Raw genomic sequence first — 24560 nt, forward strand, 5'->3', positions numbered from 1 at the left:
AAGTTGCTAACAGAACACTTACTGAAAGTCACCTCACTGAACGACAGAATATTGAAAAGCAGGTTGCTCTTTAGGACGGATGTAAATTATTGTGAATACTGGATGCTGTACTGGTAAATTGTTAAGAATCAAATTGTTATAGAGAATGACTAGTTTAAAGGTAGGGTATATACGAGTTAACGAGAAGTATTGCAAGTGTATGAACGTAATGTATAGAAAAGATATAACTATTGGAGACGTCGTAATGTGCTGATGTGGGATCAGCACTTTATATGCGGTTCTTTTCTAAAACGATTTTAATGATCACATTAAATTCGTTGGTACAATATGCATTCATTGTGTTCTTTGAATAGTTCCGTATATGTCTGAACTGCGTGTCTTTCCGTGGACAGCACATCTTTCATATGTTTACGTACTTCAGAATGAAATATCATTTTCAAATGGTTCAAATGGCTCTGAGCACTATGGGACTTAACATCTATGGCCATCAGTCCCCTAGAACTTAGAACTACTTAAACCTAACTAACCTAAGGACACCACACAACACCCAGTCATCACGAGGCAGAGAAAATCCCTGACCCCGCCGGAAATCGAACCCGGGAACCCGGGCGCGGGAAGCGAGAAAGCTACCGCATGACCACGAGCCGCGGACTATCATTTTCAGGTCAGCTCACGAAGAAAACATAACAATTCGAACATAAGAATGACAAATGTATTAATAAGGTACTTCAAATAGTTATCATGTACTTCGTTAACAAGTAAGGTCCGAGAAATGAAAATAAATGCGGCCAAACAACAACACAGACTTAGAATCAGAAACTCGGCAGTTTAAGTTACCATTTCAAATCATAACACTGCGTACAGTTTCGTCCCACTCCAGTAGTTTTGTTTCGTCATAAACTGAATGCAGAAAAAGAACGTATCAAGTAACAAATGCTCAATAATTATAAACCCAGTAAACATTTAGTTGCATGAAAGCAGGCAACGTACCACTATTGAAAACACTGTGAAATAAATGGAGACTGGTAAAGAGCGTACAAGTAAAATTTGGACGAGAACGCCCACATGTCTTCAACTAAAATAGCAGACAGTAAAATTAAACTTGGATTTATTCCAAGTACACAATAAATTACGGGAGTAATTCAAGTAATGTTCATGAATTATCATTAATGGTAAAAACCTTTAGAGACGTGTAACTGTGAGATAAAGAATTTTACCAACGTGAACTATTCCAACGGGTAACTGTTTTCAATAGCACTGTGGTTAGCTGAAGTATTAACTCATATAGTACAGAGAACTTCATGGAAGAACGGATAGTCCTAAATAGCAACTCGTACAGCTACACATCAAAGTGCTCAGCAAAAAAGTGCATCATACACTCATCAATCGCACTTTGCCCTTAACTTCTGTAGATACCACAAGGCAGATTACCTGGTAATGTCATCTTCCAGGCCTCCAAAACCGCTGGCGTGCTTCTCGGGCATGTCAAAAACACTCACGCCCACTCAGAATATTAGACTCTGGAAAGTACTCGTAATGACTTAGCCACACGTAAATACACTCCTGGAAACGGAAAAAAGAACACATTGACACCGGTGTGTCAGACCCACCATACTTGCTCCGGACACTGCGAGAGGGCTGTACAAGCAATGATCACACGCACGGCACAGCGGACACACCAGGAACCGCGGTGTTGGCCATCGAATGGCGCTAGCAGCGCAGCATTTGTGCACCGCCGCCGTCAGTGTCAGCCAGTTTGCCGTGGCATACGGAGCTCCATCGCAGTCTTTAACACTGGTAGCATGCCGCGACAACGTGGACGTGAACCGTATGTGCAGTTGACGGACTTTGAGCGAGGGCGTATAGTGGGTATGCGGGAGGCCGGGTGGACGTACCGCCGAATTGCTCAACACGTGGGGCGTGAGGTCTCCACAGTACATCGATGTTGTCGCCAGTGGTCGGCGGAAGGTGCACGTGCCCGTCGACCTGGGACCGGACCGCAGCGACGCACGGATGCACGCCAAGACCGTAGGATCCTACGCAGTGCCGTAGGGGACCGCACCGCCACTTCCCAGCAAATTAGGAACACTGTTGCTCCTGGGGTATCGGCGAGGACCATTCGCAACCGTCTCCATGAAGCTGGGCTACGGTCCCGCACACCGTTAGGCCGTCTTCCGCTCACGCCCCAACATCGTGCAGCCCGCCTCCAGTGGTGTCGCGACAGGCGTGAATGGAGGGACGAATGGAGACGTGTCGTCTTCAGCGATGAGAGTCGCTTCTGCCTTGGTGCCAATGATGGTCGTATGCGTGTTTGGCGCCGTGCAGGTGAGCGCCACAATCAGGACTGCATACGACCGAGGCACACAGGGCCAACACCCGGCATCATGGTGTGGGGAGCGACCTCCTACACTGGCCGTACACCACTGGTGATCGTCGAGGGGACACTGAGTAGTGCACGGTACATCCAAACCGTCATCGAACCCATCGTTCTACCATTCCTAGACCGGCAAGGGAACTTGCTGTTCCAACAGGACAATGCACGTCCGCATGTATCCCGTGCCACCCAACGTGCTCTAGAAGGTGTAAGTCAACTGGCCAGCAAGATCTCCGGATCTGTCCCCCATTGAGCATGTTTGGGACTGGATGAAGCGTCGTCTCACGCGGTCTGCACGTCCAGCACGAACGCTGGTCCAACTGAGGCGCCAGGTGGAAATGGCATGGCAAGCCGTTCCACAGGACTACATCCAGCATCTCTACGATCGTATCCATGGGAGAATAGCAGCCTGCATTGCTGCGGAAGGTGGATATACACTGTACTAGTGCCGACATTGTGCATGCTCTGTTGCCTGTGTCTATGTGCCTGTGGTTCTGTCAGTGTAATTATGTGATGTATCTGACCCCAGGAATGTGTCAATAAAGTTTCCCCTTCCTGGGACAATGAATTCACGGTGTTCTTATTTCAACTTCCAGGAGTGTAGGTTATATCTTGCTTGAATTTACATGTCCAAACAATTCACGGGTCAGTGATGTACGATGTGTCCCAGAAATGTTACGACCAACATCGAACTATTTTAGAGGCTTTCCTGAAGAACAAATCGCGAGTGGGAAGCAATTTCCGAAGCGTCAAACAACTGTGCTGCAGAGCATCTAAGTTACAGAAGCAGGCGCCTGCCAATAGGCCAGCCCTTCGGCACCATACGTGCTGTTGGCCCGTAGGCGGAACGTCTTGCGATGTTACTTGTCATTCAGGGGTAGCGACTGACTGCAACGATCGCCAGTGGAGACGATGTAGCCAGCTGCTGGGTAGAAAGGCCTTATCTCCTATGAACGCGATGCTCTGTTGCCTTGGTGGATGACAGCTTCGGAGAAGAGTTTCCATCTGCAGTTTCATTTTCTCCTGTATACCGAAATACACTGGAGCTTTTAGAGCGGTCCCGGAGAGAAAGTTCTGAATCCAATCACAAATCTTGTTCGATACTGCGTAAACAGGGTTTTTCTTCACTGTACAATAATGCGGAACTGTCCTGCATGACTTCTGAAACTGAAGGGAGACGGAAACAATCTGGTCCCCTTTATCTACCGCACTCAGAAGTATATCGGCGAACAGCAATCCGCAAGATCGACGTTTACCGAATCCGTGTTGTATTTTATAGAGTACATTGCCGTCCCCCAATAGTGGCGTAGTGCACGAGTGTGACATACTTTCCATGATTCTACAACAAAAGGTCTCAGCGATACAGGCACATAATTTTATCTACGAGTTCTACGACTCTTCTTCAAAACGGGAGTGATCTGTGCTTTCTTCCAATAACTTGGTATCCTTCGTTGTTCAAGTGCTTGAATGTAAGTTTTTCAGTAAAATCTCTTAAGAATGTCACAGGTATCTAATCCAGCTGAAAGATTTCACTTGATTTTCTGTTTCGCCGTCATTTAATTAAATACATGTGCTCCGGAAATTTTGGAAATTTGTGGTAAGTTCCTATGGGACCAAACTGCTGAGGTCATCTGTTCCTAGGCTTACACACAACTTTATATAACTGACTTACACTAAGGACAACACACACACCAATGCCCGAGGGAGGACTCGAACCTCCGACGGGAGTAGCGTTTCGACTTTCATGCGATAATTAAAAGGAGGAACCGAATTATGATCCTCTAAAGCGAAACTCAATTCTCAATTTTGACCTTCTTTCTGACATCTTCGTCATTTAGAACAGCTTTCTGGGTTTAAGTAAAGATAGGTCATACGATTCTGAATTAGGTTATTAATGAAATTGTATTGTGAATTCGTTGAAAGCTTCTTGCAATGCTATCCCTACATTTATTTAGGTTTCGTTCAAACTTCTCTTGTAGGCAAACCATTACTCCTCCTAAATCTGTGACGAGATTTTCTTTGCTTTTCGCGGCAACCACGGCGAATGCCTTCTGTCAGTCATAGCTTTGCTAGACATATCTATGTCTAAAATATATTGTAAGATTGTTCAGAATTTCACTATTTTTTAAACACACCTTCGTCCTTATAGCGTTCCAATGCGACTGACAAAAAAAAAGTGAAGCACACAGTAGGGTCGTTGGAAAGGAAACGAAACTATACGGTTTGTGATCGTTAAGTGATGTCTTTCAATGACTACAAATGGAGTTAATGATACAAAGGGCTCAGCAGTAAGACCCCATTTATCAGTACGACGTTGCACGCCCTCTGACCAGGATTTTCACTGATTTGGTTGGTAAGGTTATCATAAAGCCTAGTCCTTGATATTCTGGATGCTGGCAGTAGGACGGAGTTGACATCTCAACTTATCCCACGTATGTTCTGTAGGAGACAAATCCGAATGTATGGCGGTCGCGGAAGTAATTTAGTATCAAGTAAAGTGTTGATAGACACACACTCCATGTGTGGAAGAGTATTTTTCCGTTGCTAACTTACACCTCAATACTCTTGAACGTGAGGCATAGGAGGGCGCTAGATGTCCGTAACGAACTGTGGTCTCATCAGAGTTCCATCAGCCGTTACCAGCCTTGAATTGAGGTCACACCCACACCTTGACACCAGGAGTAACAACTCTGCCCCTCGCCAACGTTTGGATCATTGCTGACCTCTCCCCAGGTCACCGTCACGCTCGCTGGCGATGGTCATACTTGGTGGGTAAGGCTCAGAAACAATTCATCGCTGAACCCAATGTGACGCCATTCAGCGGTAGTCTGTGTTTCATGTTATCGTGTTAAGCAACTCTCCAGTCCGGCTGCTGCTGGTCTCTGAACAATGGTGCTGGCCGAAACAGAACGTCTCAGGATGTTCATTATTGAATCTCGGATGGCATACGCAGATGTGAAGGAGGTACGATTTGCTTAGTGCACAATAAGGCAAGCCTCCGTTAGGACAGACATGGTCGACCGGAACCCTGTCGACGAGTATGCGTTTCTTTTGTTTCCCATGTTGTCCAACATCGGATCACTGTCATATCTGAATCGTGTCAAGTGCTGATATTGTTGCCTCACAGGAATACCTAGCATCAGAGTGTCCTTCGAAGCGATCACTCGACATCTGACGCTGTTCATGTTCCTCATATATCCGACCACATCTGTTAACAAGACCAACCATGAACAACACTAACACATTCTGGCAGCCGTTCAACTTGTCACAGAGGATTATTGCATGCCCGCCGATGATGAGCATGTGTATGAAGTTTAATTCATATCCAGATGTGTCTTCTGAGAGCTTGACTATCACGCAGTGTTTTTGCGATTGACTACTGAGATATTTTGCGATTTGTTTCCTATCACTTTTGACAACCTAAACCATTTTCCTACCCTTCTTGAGGTTCCCTGCAACGCATGTACACTCTTAGACAAAAAAAAGCACACAATGAAGGATATATCCGTTTGGGACGGAAATTGGAATACGTGATGTACATGTACAGACGAACAAATGATTACAGTTTCATGAAAATTTGATTATTTATTGAGGGGAAAGAGTTTCACAAATTGAGCAAGTCAATTATGCGTCGATCCAATCCCTGTCCTTATGTAAGCAAGTTTCCGGCTTGATATTGACTGACAGGGTTGTTTCATGCCCTCCTGGAGGATGTCGTGCGACAATCTGTACAACTAATGCGCTAGATCGTCAAACCTCCGAACTGTTCCAAATGTTCTCAACAGAGGAGGGACCCAACGACCTAGCTGGCCAAGTTAGGGTTTGACAAGTACGAAGGAAAGCAGTAGAAACTCTCTCCATATGGGAGCGCGCATTACTTCGTGATGTGTCGACATGAAAGGCAACATAATGGGGTGTATTATACCGTCGACGTAGTGATATGCTGTAAGGGTGCCGAGGATGACAAGCAAAGAGGTCCTGCTATGAAATGAAATTGAATTCTGGACGTTATTCGTGGCTGTCGGGCAACATGGCGGTTAATGTCCTGGTGGCATCCCACCGCTGCCCAGGGTGCCAACGCTGGTCATCGAAGCTCAACTCCAATCGAGGCTCCTCAGTGAAAGCAGCTGCAATCCAGTGAATGAGATGCGATGCCACAAAACGTGTGTAGTGACTCTCCGGACAGCCATGGGATACCAACACGACTGTTGCCTGCCATACGGCCCGACATCTGGGAGTGATGATCTGTGATGGCATTTAACATCATAGCAGGACCCCCTCGCTTGCCATCCCCAGCGTCCATACAGCACAGCGGTAGCTCGACGATATTCTAGGCCCAGTTTTGTTGAGAATTTTCCGAGCGTAATGGGCAGGGCTCTCGAACCAGTTAGGAGTTTTGACGATCTAACGGGCCAACTGGAAAGAATTCGGCGTGATGTCTCTTACGACGACATCCAACTACTTTGTCAATGCCAAACCCAATAAATGCTTGACTAACAGCCATGGGTGGACTAACGCATTATTGACTTTCTCGATCTCTAAATCTATTTCTCTGGAGTAAATCACTCACTTTTCCTGCTACTGTAGTCATTTTTTGTTTGCACATCTACGTCTCATCTACCGATTTCCATCCCATTCGGTAATTCCTTTGCGATGCGTCTTTTTTTCTTTTTCAGTGTATTAGATACTGGTATGGGTTTGAAAAAATAGAGAAGTATACGGTACTAGAGGCACTAAAAGGAATGAGTCTTAGAGTGTATCCAACGATGCTGTAACTGCCTTATGATTACTAATACCCTCCTTACACCATCTGATTCGAAAAGTACGCGTCTACTAGTTACTACGACTTTACGTCTACAAGTTGGTTTTCTATCTGCTCGAAGTAAATTTTTCGTAATCCCTATGTCTTGCACCAGACTTAATACAATTAAATGTTTGGCTAGTAAACAACGAATAACACAACGGGTAAGAACTTGTCTCTCTGACAAATCTGAAATCAGAAAACCTGTGGATACGTGTGTAGTTGATTACACATACACACAGTAACTCATTGAGTCGCGCAGACACACGTCGTCATTGTTTCAGGATTCTCTATTACTCAAGAGATAAGATATTAGCAAGGCAATTGTGAAGTAAAAGTACTAGAAATTTTTCACAAATGGCAGTGGCAAGCTTATTAGCGATACAAATAATAGAAAGGACTCGCTCACTCCGAGGTCAATATTTATGATCTAATTTGCTGAATGTTCTGGGCTGTTCTTTCTCTGTAAAAGTGGGCTCAATCCCCGTTCTCTAAGAGCGGAGGCTGGGCCACTTTAACATGTTGGGAACTTAGGGGGACCGTGCTTTCAAGTTTACGTAATAGTCAAATTGACCGGCTCAATTTCAGTCAAGGAAACGTTTTAATTTTTACTACCGATTGCGTTCATCGAACATCATCTGATAAGACATGAATCTTATCAATATTCTTCTTTGGCACTGCCACTCATACCGTGCAAACAACACAAAAATCAAACGCTGAATCGGACTCTTAATTTGGCGGTCTCTTTCCTTCACTGCCCAGAAAATCCAAAGTGTTTCAGTATGAAACAAGAAGAATTGTTGGTTGGACCTAAATGATCGTTCAAGTTTTAGAGGCTATAAGAGATGGAGGACTCTCTTTACCACACATAGATATAGGGGTGACACTATAATTAGTTACTTAACATTGTGATTAGAGAATTGCAAGGAACATAAGTGCCAAGGAATAAGTTTTGAATTATTTTGCTAGTGAAGAAGAGTTTAGGATAGTCAACACTCCTCAGTCGTTTCTGGAAATGAGTCAGTGACATACTGAAATTTAATAACGTTAAAAGGTCCTACTTGTATGGCTCAACTGGTAGAGGTACTGTGAGACCCATTGCTAATACTTCAGATATGGCCAACTCAGTGCATAAACTAACAAGAGAAAGTGTTCAGATCAGTGATTTATTTGGAATTCAAGGTAAAACAAAAATGTGATTTGTATCAAATGGTACCAAATAATGCCAAAATGACTTTCTGGGACATGCAAGCTATTTCTGTGGAGCTATGATACAGGTAAACCTTTCGGAAACCCATCGACCTCATCTGACGGTGTTCTACCAAAGCAGAATTTGTCGTTATCAGTTAAGACTTACCACGATATTGACTTTGTGGAGCTGGAGCTGCTTCATGTGCCATCCACTCATTATGACTGCCACTGGTGGATGGGTTCGCACGTACAGTGCACGAAAAAATAGATTTTAGTCAAAAAAAAAAAAAAAGAAGTCGGAAAGAGAAGAAAAATTCATCTCTCAATGAGATTTTTAATCACGTTTATTGAGAGATCATGAGAGAAGTACTCGGATTAAATATGACGTAAGGCAAACATGCTACATTTTTTCTCTACTACTCAACCCGTATATCGAAGAAACAACGAAGGAAATAATAATTCAAGCGTGGGATAAAAGTTCTCGTAGCAAGGATATCAATGATAATATTCGTTCATGTATTGATTTTCTCTTTGAAACTGAATAAAAAATTACGGGAAATATTGAATGGGACGAATAGTCTGCTAGGCGCAGAATATTGACTGATAGTAAACTAAAGTTACGATATGATAAAAGTATTGCTAACCAACAGTAAAAAAGGTTAACGACAAACGGAACATTAAAACTGAGTACATGTAGTAGCTGAAATGGATGGAAGAAATAGAACGCATGAATGATGAAGAAAGGATGACATAACAAGCAGATTACAATGAGGAAGAGAGTATTCCTCGCTAAAACAAGTCCACACTATAACATAGTGTGGAAATGAACCATAAGAGTTCGGGAAAATTGTAAAGGTGAGAATCTAAGTGTTTTGAACTGATGTTAGACAAGAACGTTGAAAATTAAGTGGGCTGTGCTATATAATTTCATTATCTCTAGTCGATAGCGATAACAACAAAACTAAAATTCAGTTTACAAACGAAAATTTATTCAGCGGATGTAGAAGGAAGAAAGATCAAGTTTTACGCATACAACTGTCACCCAGACGCATCAGCTGAGTTAATGTTACTAAATTTACAGACTGAAGTATTAAACTCTCCATAACTTCGGAAATTTTATAAATTCGAATAATCGAAATCCAGTGTTGGAATAACCACAAATATTGGTTTGAGTTTAACTTAATTTATTTTTCGAAGACAGGTTTGCGGAACCAATAGTGGCGTCAGTAAGGTGGCTAGCACATTAATACATATTCAAATAAATTTGATGTGTTACAGAAACATTCTATTATTTAATATTAATTAAAATAGCCTTGGGCAGTTTATTTAACACACGTTTATTTTCCTTTTATTAACGTCACGTCTCTTAAATAGCTGGGGACATATGTATCTAAATATACACTGCTCTGCAAATCTTAAGGACGAAACAGATAAAACAATGAAACATATTAACTACTCTGTGCCGGCCGGGGAGCCGAGCGGTTCTAGGCGCCACAGTCTGGAACCGCGCGGTGGCTACGGTCGCAGGTTCGAAACCTGCCTCTGGCATGGATGTAGGTTTAAGTAGTTCTAAGTTCTAGGGGACTGATGACCACAAAAGTTAAGTCCAATAGTGCTCAGAGCCATTTGAACCACTTTTAAACTACTTCGTGTAAATAAATGGAAACTCGTGAGCATGTTGCCACAGGCATCCCAGCCGGAACAGGAAACTGATCTTCACGTGGCGTGAGGTCAGCGTTACTATAGCACCAAACGGAAATGGCTTCGCACACAAAGAGTTGAAGGAAGGGCCAAGAGAGTATGTATAACCTAGCTAGCAGTTAGGGTGCACTTTGGTGGTGTTGTTTATTACAACCTGCCCAAAATACAACACGACTTCGCACAAGGAAGAATCAGAGAAAATGGAAGAAGGACGAAATGTGACAAGTCTTTTTTTTTTTTTTTTTTTGTCCATACTTGAGGTTGGAGGCCTAAAGGACTTCGGCCACTCACTTATGTAAGAAAATGGAACACTTACAGCTGTCTTTTTGATGCCATTTACTGTATGATTACCATTTTCGGTGCTTCATTGCACTATCTTCAGGCTTTAGCTGATGCCAGAGGGTCAACACGATCCGTATACACGATGCATCAGAAGCCAATATCTATAACTGGTTTTCGCAAATTGCCTGTAACCGCAATGTTGTCTCTCCAACCATCAGCATTGATAGTTGATGGTTGGAGAGAGAACATTGCGCTTAGCGGTAATCTGCGAACACCAGTTATAGATGTTGGCCTCTGATACATCGTGTATACGGATGGTGTTAACCCTCTCGGCATCAGCTAAGGCCTGAAGATGTGCACTGAAGCACTGAAACTTGTAGGTACACAATCAATGGCATCGTAAGGACAGCTGTAGATGTTTCACTTTCTTATACAGTACAAGTGTGACGAGTGTCGTCCAGGAGTTTGGTGTTGCTCACAGCGTTATTATGCGTGCATGGGGAGCGTTCCAAATCGCAGGCGCTGTTGCCCGAAAGACAGAAGGTGGTCGATAGATATCAACTACAGCAGCAGATAACTGCTACATTGTGTAACTGGCAAGAAGCTACAAACGTCAAACAACGGGTGCAATTACAACCACATTTAACAGAACACCAAGGCATGCAATCTCACGTTTCATAGTGCCACGGCGACTGCATGGGTCAGTCGCTTTGCCCGACGACTAGTACCTTGTGTTCTGTTGATATGCGTATACCGGCGGCACTGTTCGCGATGTTACCGAAAGCATCGGGACTGGACCAGTAAGTAGTAGGGCGTAATAACCTCCCAATGATTGAACGCGGTATTCACTGGCCACGTTTAACGCGACACGATACTACTTCCCAATGTACGTCGTCTCGCGGGTGCATTCGACGCTGGCTTCACTTTTTTGGGTGACAATTAGCATATAACAGTGCAGGTGGAGTAGCTCTTGGAACGACAGTCTATTCGGCGAATGGACTTTCCATTCCGTTCCCCCGACCAAAATGCCCAAGATCAGGTGAGAGATGGCCGTCCGCTGTGGAAGAGCGGTTTTAGGCGCTTCAGTCTGGAACCGTGCTACCGCTACGGTTGCAGGTTCGAATCCTGCCTCGGGCATGGATGTGTGTGATACCCTTAGGTTAGTTAGGTTTAAGTAGTTCTAAGTCTAGGGGACTGATGACCTCAGATGTTAACTCCCATTGTGCTTAGAGCCATTTGAACCATTTTTCACATGTGGGGAGAGTTGAGGAGACGCATTACTGCACGTATATGTGCACCAAAAATCATCCACCAGTTGTTAACCTCGCTGGTGGTGGTATACAACGCCCTACTACAAGAACACCGTAAAAACCTTGTGGACAGCATGGGGACATACGCCTTGAAACGCAATGTAATAACCAGGGGACAACTACAAATTGTGGTGACTTCAGTGTTGTTGTTGTTTCTGTGGTCTTCAGTCCTGAGACTGGTTTGATGCAGCTCTCCATGCTACTCTATCCTGTGCAAGCTTCTTCATTTCCAGTACCTACTGCAACCTACATCCTTCTGAACCTGCTTAGTGTATTCATCCCTTGGTCTCCCTCTACGATTCTTACCCTCCACGCTGCCCTCCAATACTAAACTGGTGATCCCTTGATGCCTCAGAGCATGTCCTACCAACCGATCCCTTCTTCTAGTCAAGTTGTGCCACAAACTTCTCTTCTCCCCAATCCTATTCAATACTTCCTCATTAGTTATGTGATCTACTCACCTAATCTTCAACATTCTTCTGTAGCACCACATTTCGAAAGCTTATATTCTCTTCTTGTCTATACTATTTATCGTCCACGTTTCACTTCCATACGTGGCTACACGCCATACAAATACTTTCAGAAACGACTTCCTCACACTTAATCCTTTGCTCGATGTTAACAAATTTCTCTTCTTCAGAAACGCTTTCCTTGCCATTGCCAGTCTACGTTTTATATCCTCTCTACTTCGACCATCATCAGTTATTTTGCTCCCCAAATGACAGAAGTCCTTTACTACCTAAAGTGTCTCATTTCCTAATCTAATTCCCTCAGTATCACCCGACTTAATTCGACTACATTCCTTTATCCTTGTTTTGCTTTTGTTGATGTTCATCTTATATCCTCCTTTCAAAACACTATCCATTCCGTTCAACTGCTCTTCCAAGTCCTTTGCTGTCTCTGAGAGAATTACAATGTCATCGGCGAACCTTCAATGTAATAAATGTCTTTGAATGAAAGTGTGAGTTCTGTTAGTCTCTTTGCGTATTACTTACAGTTATCTCATGTAATATTCTGCGTCAGTTCTTCCTGTCTATGATCCACGTTTTATCAAGCTATGTTACTTGGGTATGACACGCCAAGCGATGGATATTTTTGTCCTTCAGTTTTGTACGCGAATGTATTTCAGAGACGCCATTTCAGAGTGAACTGATGTTGTGGTTATGTCATGTACTCCTGAACTAGATTAATTTTTGTGAATGCCAGCCAAATGTATGTTAGATACAGTGCAAACGCATCTGCGATGTCAACTGAGACTGTGAGCGTTTTTTGTAAGTTGGTTACGAAATTAATATTGTGCTGTGAAAACATGTATTTCCAACATTTAACTGCATATAGCTACAAGACCTGAGACCGAAAATCGTGACCAGAGACCTGGCATTGACTGCGGTCATTAATTTTTTCATATTAAATTAATGAAATCCGCAAGTGGGGTTTGTGGCAGGATTGAATCGGGGATAAAGCTTTACTTTTACAAACTCCAATAATCGTAAACGTCACAACTGATAAAATAAGGTATGTGGAAGTTTTCCACTGAATCGTAGAGGGAAGAAATTGATTTAACAAATAATGGAAGGGAAATAACTATAGGATATGTGTCAAGACATAAGGGACTAATTTCCACAATAGAAACCTATTCGGATGTATTGATTGTGACGAAGAGGTCTGCACATTTTCAGAAATCGTAACGTGCTACGTCTAACCAGAAGAGGGATTGGAGGCGTCACGCTTTAATGACATCACACTCAAATCCAGACGTATCCGTAATTAGAAAAACCTAAAAATCATACGTAGCAAACGTACCGTGAGAGTTATTGCCTCATTATCGTTAGTATTCAGTCTGAAGTCGCTATTGTGTTTAATTAGTAGGATATGGAACTAAGCAAAAATGGTTCAAATGGCTCTGAGCACTATGGGACTTAACTGCTGACGTCATCAGTCCCCTAGAACTTAGAACTACTTAAACCTAACTAACATAAGGACGGCACACACATCCCTGCCCGAGGCAGGACTCGAAACTGCGACCATAGTGGTCGCGTGGTTCCAGACTGTAGCGCCTAGAACCGCTCGGCTATTCCGGCAGGCGGAACGAAGCATCCTGAAATTCTATCGAAATAGACTTTGGATGGAAATCACCATGTAATGGACGTTCAAGAGGAATTTGTTACCTAAAACGTAGGCGACAAGAAACCATATAATATCGACAAAACGTCCTTAAGACATAAGCCATTTTTCAAGAGACAAAAGAAACCATTATATGACATGCATAAACACTCTGTTTTGTACGTATTTTAGTAAACACAATGAGAAATACTCCTCGTTTGCGACAAGTGCTGCCAGGGAACGAATGACAGCTATATTTTACACGAACCAGTCACTAGTCCATCAAATCACCAGAATACGTGTCACAGCGAGAGACTTTCACGATAGTAAGTCAAAGGAAACTGACACTTTAACGAATGTTCATTGTGCTTTGCTAATTGTGTTAGCTGTCAAGACACTAGGAACAATCACGTGGAACGACGTCAGGGGCAGTTCTACTTACGAACAAAGCTTTTCCTTCTGAATTTATTACCTCGCTCGGAAACACAAAAGCAAAGTCGTCGCTATATTTTCCTGTAACTCTTGCTGTCAAAGATGATATTAATGGCGTTAGATTATTTTGGGTTTTAACTTTCTACTGGGTAGTTCTGTGTTCAATACTCGGTCTCTCAGCCTCGGTGACAAGCAATCTTTTCACAGAGTAACACTTCCTACGTAATATAAAAAGGAAAACACTTCCCAATCTTCTGTTAAATTATATTTATTTTATCAAGATCCAGCTTCTGGTTTCTCAGGCCGTCTTCAGTTGTCACCTGAAGATGGCCTGAGAATCCGAAAGCCCGTTCGTGTCAAAATAATGATAATTCTGTAGAAAGTTAGGAAATGTATTCCTTTTCAGTCTTATTAAGTTCTACCAAACACTAAAGGAAGATTCAGTTAACTTTATACATATTTCAAAATGTGTTTTCGAATATGTGACAAAGTTCAGCTACTGGCGTGAAGGTAAGCCAAATTATATTCTACACAACCACAAGAAAATGTTCAAAAAAATGTTCAAATGTGTGTGAAATCTTATGGGACTTAACTGCTAAGGTCATCAGTCCCTAAGCTTACACATTACTTAACCTAAATTATCCTAAGGACAAACACACACACCCATGCCCGAGGGAGGACTCGAACCTCCGCCGGGACCAGGCGTACAGTCCATGACTGCAGCGCCCCAGACCGCTCGGCTAATTCCTCGCTGCTGACTTAGTCATACATCAGGTAAAACGTTACTGAATACAACAAAATTCATGAATATTTCCTATGTACTTACTATAAAATGCTCGTGGAAATGAAGTGAGCGTATGCCATCGTTGGACGGGAGACACCATTCGGGGCAATTTGGCCGCCAAGTGCTGTGCCATTGAAATGTGTGCAGTCCTGAATATTACTATATTTTCCGAAATGAGTCGTTAAAAACAAAATTACTCCTGTTACTACGTATATAAACAGAGAACATCTTCCAGTCACAATTAGGCTTCATGTATTATCCATTGGATTCTATGTACTGTAACGATCTTTGACGAAGCTTCAGATGCATTAAGTATATATTGGTAGATACTTTCCGTTAGACATTTGTAACGTCGAGTAGATGTTCGATTAACAAGGACTAAAATTCCCAAAAATTGTACAGAATGGCACGTAAATCATTTATAAAGCCGAGAAGTGTACCATGAGTGAGTTGTAATGCATTACGTCCAGACGAAAATTTTTCTCTCTGCTGCAGGTGGCGAGTCCCTCTTTGACTACTCGCAATGGCAGCGCTGATTCACTGTCCTAAAACTTGACGTCTCCTGTATTTTCTCTGAAAGTGGAAGTATGTTCTATTCTCTCAGACGATAGTCTGCGATTTTAGATTTTATCCATGGCTCCAGGCAACGGCGTCGTGTGTGTAATACTACAGTAAAAGTAGCGCGGAGTGACCGCGCGGTTTGAGGCGCCATGTCTCGGGTTGTGCGGCCCTTCCGCTGGGGTTCCGAATCCTCCCTCGGGCATGGGTGTGTATGTGCGTGTTTTTAGCGTAAGTTAGTTTAAGTAGTGTGTAAGACTAGGGACCGATTACCTTAGCAGTTTGGTCCCATAGGAATTCACACACATTTGAAAATTTGAACTACAGTAAAAAGAAATAGTGAATTTCAGCTCTGGTTAATTTTTTCGAGAAGCTACACTAGGAGAAATTGGTTTAGAGTAAAATTATTTTTTCCTTGCAACTGCGGATTTCAAAAAAAATGTTCAAATACGAGTATGTGTGAAATTTTATGGGATTAAACTGCTAAGGTCATCATTCCCTAAGCTTACACACTACTTAACTTAAATTATCCTAAGGACACACACACACACCCATGTCCATGGGAGGACTCGAACCTCCACCGGGACCAGCCGCATAGTCCATGCCTACAGCGCCAGACCGCTCGGCTAATCCCGCGCGGTCTGCGGATTTCTTTTACTAGCAAAGTGGCAAAGAACTTACCTGTTTTATGTTAGAAAATAACTCGATCAGAACAAAAACGCTATGCACAGCCACGAAATAATTCTCCACAGTTACTTAACTTAAATTTTGTCTCGAAATATTGGAAAAAATAATATTGCATATCAAGTGCAAAGGCGTAATTTCCACTCAGGTAACTACACGTTACGTTCAGGTAGGACACTACGTATTGTTTGGCAGAAGGGTGTTTGATTAAAAAAATACCACTCAACTACGTCCTACATTTTTCCCACAAGACAATCGAAGGGGATGTTAGCATGGTATTCCTTCTTCGGTAATGAGAGGCAAACAGAGAAAATATTAATTTACCTCTAAATTTTGTCTTCCATTCTAGATTAGGTAAATAATCGTCTGTCAAAAACCTCTCAGAAGCAGTTCAGTCTCCATTTTTATATAAAATTTGTTATTTTTCCTCGTCATAGATTTATGTTCAACGAATATATACTGATGGAAAATAAGTAACACCACGAACGAGTTGTGTGAAGTAAATCAAAGTTGGTAAGCGTGTTACTATATCTGACAGATGATGTATGTTAAAATTTCGCGCGAGCGGCGTAAGAGTGGCAACACTATCGGGCTGCCAATCAGGTTTGTTTTAAATGGATGCTGTAACGGTATGAGAGTTAGTAACTTTTGATACTGGACGTGGTGAGTTGAAAGCCTGTAAGGCAACGAAGACGCCGTTACCAACATCTCACTGAAGTTGAACAATGTCGTGTAAAACGGCTACGAGTAGCTGGATGTTCCTTCTGCGATACTGCAGAAAGAGTGCGAAATTAAATTGTCTGGAAACAATAAACTACAGCTGACAGGTCAACTACGGCACTGCCCAAAATGATTAGGCATGATATCAGTAAACTGGCCATACCAAGATACAATATTTATAGACACGGCGTTACTGTAATAATCTTTAAGAAAAACGTAGTGGTGGCAGTTGCACGTGAAGGTTGTATATCAGGTCGAAGCCAACCTTTGCAATCAGTAAGCAAGTAAGACAAACTCGTGAGCCACAACCTGTGCCGGGACACCTTACGATACACAATACAGAATTAAATCTCTATAACGGAAATAACACAGTAAGCCTATCTGTCAATATAAAGCATTCCTATACACCGAGCCGCGCGGGATTAGCCGATCGGCCTCAGGCGCTGCAGTCATGGACTGTGCGACTGGTCCCGGCGGAGGTTCCAGTCCTCCCTCGGGCATGGTTGTGTGTGTTTATCGTTATGATAATTTAGGTTAAGTAGTGTGTAAGCTTAGGGACTGATGACCTTAGCAGTTAAGCCTCATAAGGTTCCACACATATTTTGAACCTATACACCGAAATCGTCCTCTACCGCGCCTCACAAGTAACGGCACACAAATATCACATTTGATTTAATTTTAGCTGATGTAGAAAATTAATAGTGCACAGTTTAATACTGAATCCAAACACTGGGCCACTAACTGCCATATCTACCATGAGACAGGCGATCTGTCAATAGAACGGAACATTATGGACGTAAGCTAATGTTTTATTTTGGTTTGGAGAATATGAACATGAGTGACACCACAGCTGACCACCCATCTTGCTCTAATGTTATAGACACAGTCTACACAGATACACTTTAATTTGCCTATGTTAACAGTCGAAGACACAAGCAGAGGCGACGTTGTTTCCGCAGGAATAAAAAATTCTCCAGATACTAACCAGTTACAGATCAGCAAAAGGGCTGTTAGGATGATGGCCCTCGGTTTGATGTGGTTACCAAGCCCCCACGGCACGCCGATCGTCGTCAAAATGCAGGTCACTTTGGCCTGTGGTGTTCACGGCGTCAACAGTACTGGGGCCCTCTTCGGCTGGTGCCTCTGGATCACGCAGCACTGTCCCAGGGAAGATCACATCCGGAGTCCAAGTTTTCCACCACACACCGGCACCACCGCTAGCTCTGTCCAGTCTCCAGCTATCTGAATCCTCCAGGCTTGTGCACGGCTTAAGAAGGGCCTCCATGCTGCCTCACGCGCCCTCTCGCAACGGCAGGACGTTCAAGAACCTTACCAAAACTATCTAACGATAGTCCAACCTCCTCCCCTAAAACCCAAACTTGGGCTGGGAGGAGGCAGCAGCTTTACCTTATCCCCTCACTCCTAGACATCCATCTCAACACTGTCCGATTTAAAGTGAGTTAGATGAGATCTTTCTGTGTGTATGCGTATTTTGGACCAGGACTCTGACGGTAGTTAGAACCTTAACGACTGTGTAGGGACCCACAAAGAGTGCAGTGTTTTACCAGTAATCCCTTAGGTACTATTGCTTTGATTCCGCATATTTCATACACTGTCACCCACTATTACCGACACTGCATGTCACCATACATTATACCCCTGAGTTTCTCGCTGATGAGCAAGCATGATGCATCTCCTTGCAGCCTTCCATTTGGACTTCAGTTCCTCCAGGTTCACATGCTCCGGCAACAGATACCTTAACGACCAGAGATTGCTTAAACGAGAGTTAATAGCAAATGAAAACATGTATTTAACTGTAGTAGTTTTTAGTCATGACAACCAGGGATAAACGCAAAGCCAATTAGAGTCATCCCACTTTTCCTGAGACCCTGAGTGGTAGACTTTAAGGGCCGATTTTAAGTTTCCGTTTATACGAAGAGTGAATGTTGGTTGGGGTAGTAGGTGGTAGTAGTAACATTTCTAATTCCATCGTTGAAACATTTCCAATAATCACGTGATGCAAATGAGGCCGCATTATCACTGATCAATACTCTTGGAGGTCAGAGACTAGTGAAGATAGTCAACAGGTGTTGAATACTCAGACAATTGTGGTACTCCTAAGTCGCACGAATCTAGTAAACGCGCCAACGACGATAAAGACAAAGCGATTTTCCGTCCGATACGAAAAAGGCCTCTAAATAGTCCAGAAAATGCTTGTCGATAGATCGGAACTCCCTGGTGGATTCAAAAAGCCCATCTTAGTTCCTTCTTTGGCTTCTCTAATTTACGCTCTTGTCATCTTCTAACAAGTCTCTGTATCTCTGCCCCAGTGCCCTTCCAGGTTAGATGTTTGCGGATTTACGTCTTAGTTTTCTGAAGCACTAAGTGCCCACATCACAGGTGCTGATGGAAATAACTGAAGACTGCTTGTAGTGAGCTCAGACAGACCTTCAGCCTTCCATCATACCGACTGTGGTAGCATAGCACATCCTCTCTTATTAGTCACCCGAGCTCCAAGTGCTTTCAGATAACCCCCAAATCGTTATCGCTTTTCTACTCTTCTACAGGATAGTTAAACAGCGCGGGAATCTCTGACAAGCCGGCGGCGGCCACCTGCAAGGGTGGCCTCTGCCCCTCCCCCCCTCCCCCCCCCCCCACAGAAATCGACACCATCTGTTCCTTTCCCGCCACGTTTCCCTATTCCTCTCTGAAAACACGGCTAAGCACATCTGTCCTCTCATTCTGTGATCCCATTGTGTCTACTGCATCAAATTGGAAAGCGAAAATTCTGACAGCATATCATGTGGCCGGTTTTGCGTGGCCTTGCCGATACGCAGTTCAGAGCTTCATTGACGGTTGCCAATTTGAACCGTCTGTGTTCAAGGTACAACCTGAACTTCTCCAGGTCCTCAAACTCATATGCTCAATAGTTAACTTTGGGGCCAAACAGAGCCCTCGGTGCATACGCCAGGGAGCGACATTCACCCTCCTGCTCTAAGAGCAAGATCGACAATATTTCGGAGTTGGAGGCAACGGTCTGGACCACGAATGGAATGTTGGAACCGCGGGTCCACAGCACTGGTGTGTTGCTGAGCCCACTCTTTATTGCTTCAATACCTATTTACTAGTTGTCACCCCACTTAAACTACTTTTCGCCGTATTCGATTTAGAGTCGCAGAGAGCTGGGCAGAATTCGGCAAGAATTATCTAAAACCATTTACCGTGGCTACGGATCTACCAATGTCCTTATTACATAGCACTGGAATCTTATGGATATAAAGGGCTCGCGGGTGTTCCTTGGCTGCCGCCTCTTTAGCGGAAAAAGTATGCCCCAGAAACGATATTTGTGAGCGGGCCAACATGCCATTGGTCCAACCCATCTGTCAACAGTTATGGAGACATGGGTTTGAGAGTTAAACCAGCTTCTCTCATGCACTCTATAACCTGCTTGAGAATCTCAAGATGTTCTTCAAAGTTCGCACTGTAGATGACTACATCGTCCAGATAGTTACATACGCACTTGAACTGCAAGTCATTCAGTACAGAACCAGAAGTCAAAGTGAGGCAACCACACCGACAGACAGCCCAACAGGTTGCAGGCTTTACAAAAGGTGGTCAGTGGCAACTAACTCCTGCGGTGATTGGTTTCGGCACAAGGAAGAAAGGCCTGACGTACGGAGAAACGGATGGCTTTATGATTCGATCTTGAAGTAAGCAGTTTACTAAACTTCTGAGCTCCCTGGTCTTACAGTGCGAGAGACGGTAGGGAGCCTGCCTCACTGGCACCTGATCTGGTTACTTAATCTCGTATTTCATTTTATCAGTAACCCCCAATCCCTCTGACAACACTTCAGAAAACTGTTACAATAATTCCGAAAGCTGGGCGTGCTCCCAATCGTCCAAATGCCCTACCTACATCGAATCCCGACCGACTGGGCTGAACTTTACACACACGCAAGGTGGCCGTATGATTACAAAACTCAAACTTCTTTCAGAGAAGAAACTTAAAATACAATGTCTCTTTCCCATATTATAGCACATAATCTGTAATCATTAAAATACAACATCATAACTATAATTTCAAGGCAATGCCTTTCTCTGTCAAAAGCCTTGTGGGCCAAATAAAATTGCAAATGCAGAGTTTGCAGCACATTTTACCTGCAAGTTTCAATATCTGACCAGAAATGGAGTAAAAGCCCTCACTAATGGACTTCAGCCTGGGCAACCCAGCATATTTTTTTATTTTATTTTTTTTATGATCGCAGTAACATGTATGTGTAATAGTTTACAGTAGATCGAATTTGATTAGTGTTAACATAGTGACAGATCGCATAGCCAAGTAACAGTTCAGTACTGGCCACTTACATACTCGTATTATTCCTGTCAGTTCTGAAGTTTAGAAGTGCTGGAATTTGATTTATTTTCCATGTGGGGTAGTTTTCTGTAACGCTTGTGTCTATTCCACATTTCAGTTTACAGTTTGCGGAATTGAGACGGAAACAGCGAATAGCTAGACCATATTTGCATGTTGTACTTAACAGGACCATTTAGGTAAATTTTCGTTTATTTGTGCTAACAAGGGCCATTGTAGCCTTCTCTGGCTGATTGTGAGCTGCGTTATTTTTCGGTCAGATAATCAGTGCTTTGCTGATTTCACTTTCTAAGTCTTATCGTTCTCTTTTGATGTTTATTTTATCAAAGCTAGATACAGAGTGTTTTGAATGGCATTGAACTGTATGTGTCGTGGACTCATTTTCATACAGTTACACACATCCCCTAACTACCTGTCGGAATGACGCCATTAATTATCTGGGTCCAAGCAAATCCCAGCTGGGAATTGCTAGCGCTAGATGCTAAATGGGCAACGCATCTAAGTATTCTGTTTTTGCGATTGATAATAACTGAAACTGCGGGGTTTGTTTGGAGAAAAGTGAGATTTGTATTGGTGTGTTGAGCATAACAGTATCTGAGACTGTGGGCTTGTCTTTGCCAAATAGCTAATATCTGCATACCAAATTACGTAAACATTGATCTTGTTACAGAATTAAGCGCCATATTCCTTGTCAAGGTAAATTCCTAAGAACCGATTCTATTTCAGTCAAACAATTTAATTGAGAAGTAAATAACATCAAATTAGAATGCAATCTAAACCTACGAGTAAACATAACGGGCAAATTACAAACATTTACCCTCCCCTACGCTGATTGTGCTGGTTGTTGACATGATCAGGGTGCGTTATCCATTGTGTAATAATTAACTTGACTGGAATTATAAAACACCAGTCATTTATATTCTTTCATTATATTTTTTTTCACTAACCATAGCAATCAGTAAGAGGAAGCCGATTATCAAAGAAGGAAGGAACATAAGAGTGGTATGCATTTAACACATATTTGCCCAGTTAATACAATTAGAGTTAATTAATTAAATAAAAGATATTTCTGTCTAAGAACTGGAAATTTGACGACGACCAGTAAGAAGGTCAGTTTGCATCTGGGTTGACTGAATTCTTTAATGCAACAGACAATTGCAACAAAAAATTTTAAAATTCGAAAGGTATGTAAATTGTCGAAGTCATTAGAGTGCAACTGCCAATTTAACTATGGCACTCCCCGAAATGTTCTGGTAAGACTGTAGTTCTCTAGCCAGATCAAGATACAAAACTTAGAAACACAACGTTAGTGTAACAGTCTTTAATTAAGGATACGTAGCGGCTGCAATTGCTCGTGAAGGTGGAGTGTGAGCAAGCAAGCAAAACGTGCTCGTCAGCCGCACACTGGCTCTGGGGCGGCTTAAAATGCACAGTAAGGTTACGTGGCATGATAAATCGATCGTAAACAACGAAGTCTTCCTCTGTCGGGCCTCACATGGATTGAGATATGAAAACTCATAATGATTTATTTTAACGGACGCAAAAGGTAATAGCGCACAGATTAATACTGGAGCAAACCGAGTACATTAAAACTTTCTCTGACGTGTCTCGAAATAGCGCATCAATAGCAAAGTGATTTACTTTTATGAGGCGTAGGAAGGTAATAGTGAGCGATTTAATACTGAAGCAAATCATGCAGATTAAAATCTTCCTCTAACGTGCCTAACAAGAACTGACACATAAATAAACGAACTGATTTACTTTCAGCCAGTATAAAAAACAACAGTGCACAGTTTAATACTGAATCAAATGGAGGGAGCAATAACTCTTCTTACGATCTTGATGCAGTCGATCAATCAATGGAGCAGAACCTTAGGGAAGTAAACTGAATTTTTACTTTTCGTTAGAGGGTATAACTTGAGTGCCACCACAGCCAAATGCGCATTTATACAAATGTTCTACACAGTGTTGACAACAGAACTTGGAAATTACGATGTTAACAGGCAAAGTCACAGGCGAAGACAGCGCTGTCCTTGCAGGAAGGAAACAACTGAGGCAGATGCTCACCAGATCAGCAGAACTGCTGTTAGGATCACGGTCCTCAGCTCTATGGGGGTGATCACGCCCTGCACCTCGCCCTTCCCCGCTCAGGCTCCGGTAGCTGGGTTCTGCAGTGCACGTCTTCGTTCTCGGCGACATTAGCACTGCCGCTCTCGGCAGGTACCTCTGCCTCGCGCCGCTCTGGCCCAGGGGAGATCACGTCCGGCGTCCAACTCGGCCGCTACACACCAGCCGTCCAGTCTGCTGCTATCAGAGTCCCCCCACTCCGTGCTTGCGTTTAGTTTAAGAAGCGCCTCCATAATGCCGCTCGCACCGTATCACCTGACAAATTGTTCGTACAGTCTCAGCAAGGGTGAGATATGGAACATATCAAGTTACTGCAAACTATAGAACTGTATACTTATCCGTGTACTACTCGATAATTCCCATACGAATTCCGTAGTACGCTAGAGGCATCGTTCATATGAAACGTCAAGGGTTAAATTAATAACATTCTGCGCGGGCGCTACTTATAATCTCAGAACCACTCTCAGCATGGTGATCGAGTTGCTATTTCTCATTTTCTTCTGTCAAACATACTGCATATTGAAAAGTTCTTAAACATGGGTGTTTTTCGCTTTTATTGACATTTCATCATTGCACGTAATTAAATATATATACCTATAGGTTGTTTTTATTTTTATTATTAAAGAATTATTTTAATACATTTATTTACCGGGGATTATAACTACTTATGATTTTAGCTTAAAATAAATTATTGTATTATAAATTATATAATAATATATAATTAAATATTATATGTTATTACAAATGGGATATAATAAATACAGTCTATGTTATATAATAATTAATATTATTTTAATAGAATTATTTATATTAAGTATAGTAATATAATAATTTAATTATTAATACTTAGATTATTTATCTAAATAATATTTGAGTTAACTTAATATAAAGTTAATTTTATATTAATAACATATCACGTTAAATTACCTAATTGTATTAAATATATTTATTATATTATTTAACCTTTCTTTATTATTAGTGAAACGACAGATTAAATAGAAAGAATATAACATAATACATTTATTGGTATACAGGTTCCGTATCTATGTTTATTTATATATGATAGAGGAGTTGTTGTGGTCATGAAGGGGGGTGATACCTGTTTATGGACTGAACGACAG

At 42.5% G+C, this 24560-nt stretch overlaps 1 protein-coding gene across 1 annotated transcript in view; it reads right to left on the minus strand.

The window, feature by feature from the left end:
- Positions 1 to 23534, minus strand: part of LOC126416514 (uncharacterized) — a 42433-nt gene extending 18899 nt beyond the window's left edge. The window contains exon 1 of the mRNA XM_050084256.1: positions 23380 to 23534. Coding sequence (XP_049940213.1) covers positions 23380 to 23511 — 132 coding nt within the window. The 5' untranslated portion in view covers positions 23512 to 23534. The remainder of the gene's footprint in view (positions 1 to 23379) is intronic.
- Between the last annotated feature and the right edge of the window lie 1026 nt (positions 23535 to 24560).

The sequence above is a fragment of the Schistocerca serialis genome, chromosome 8, assembly GCF_023864345.2.
Source record: "Schistocerca serialis cubense isolate TAMUIC-IGC-003099 chromosome 8, iqSchSeri2.2, whole genome shotgun sequence".
NCBI lineage: Eukaryota > Metazoa > Arthropoda > Insecta > Orthoptera > Acrididae > Schistocerca > Schistocerca serialis.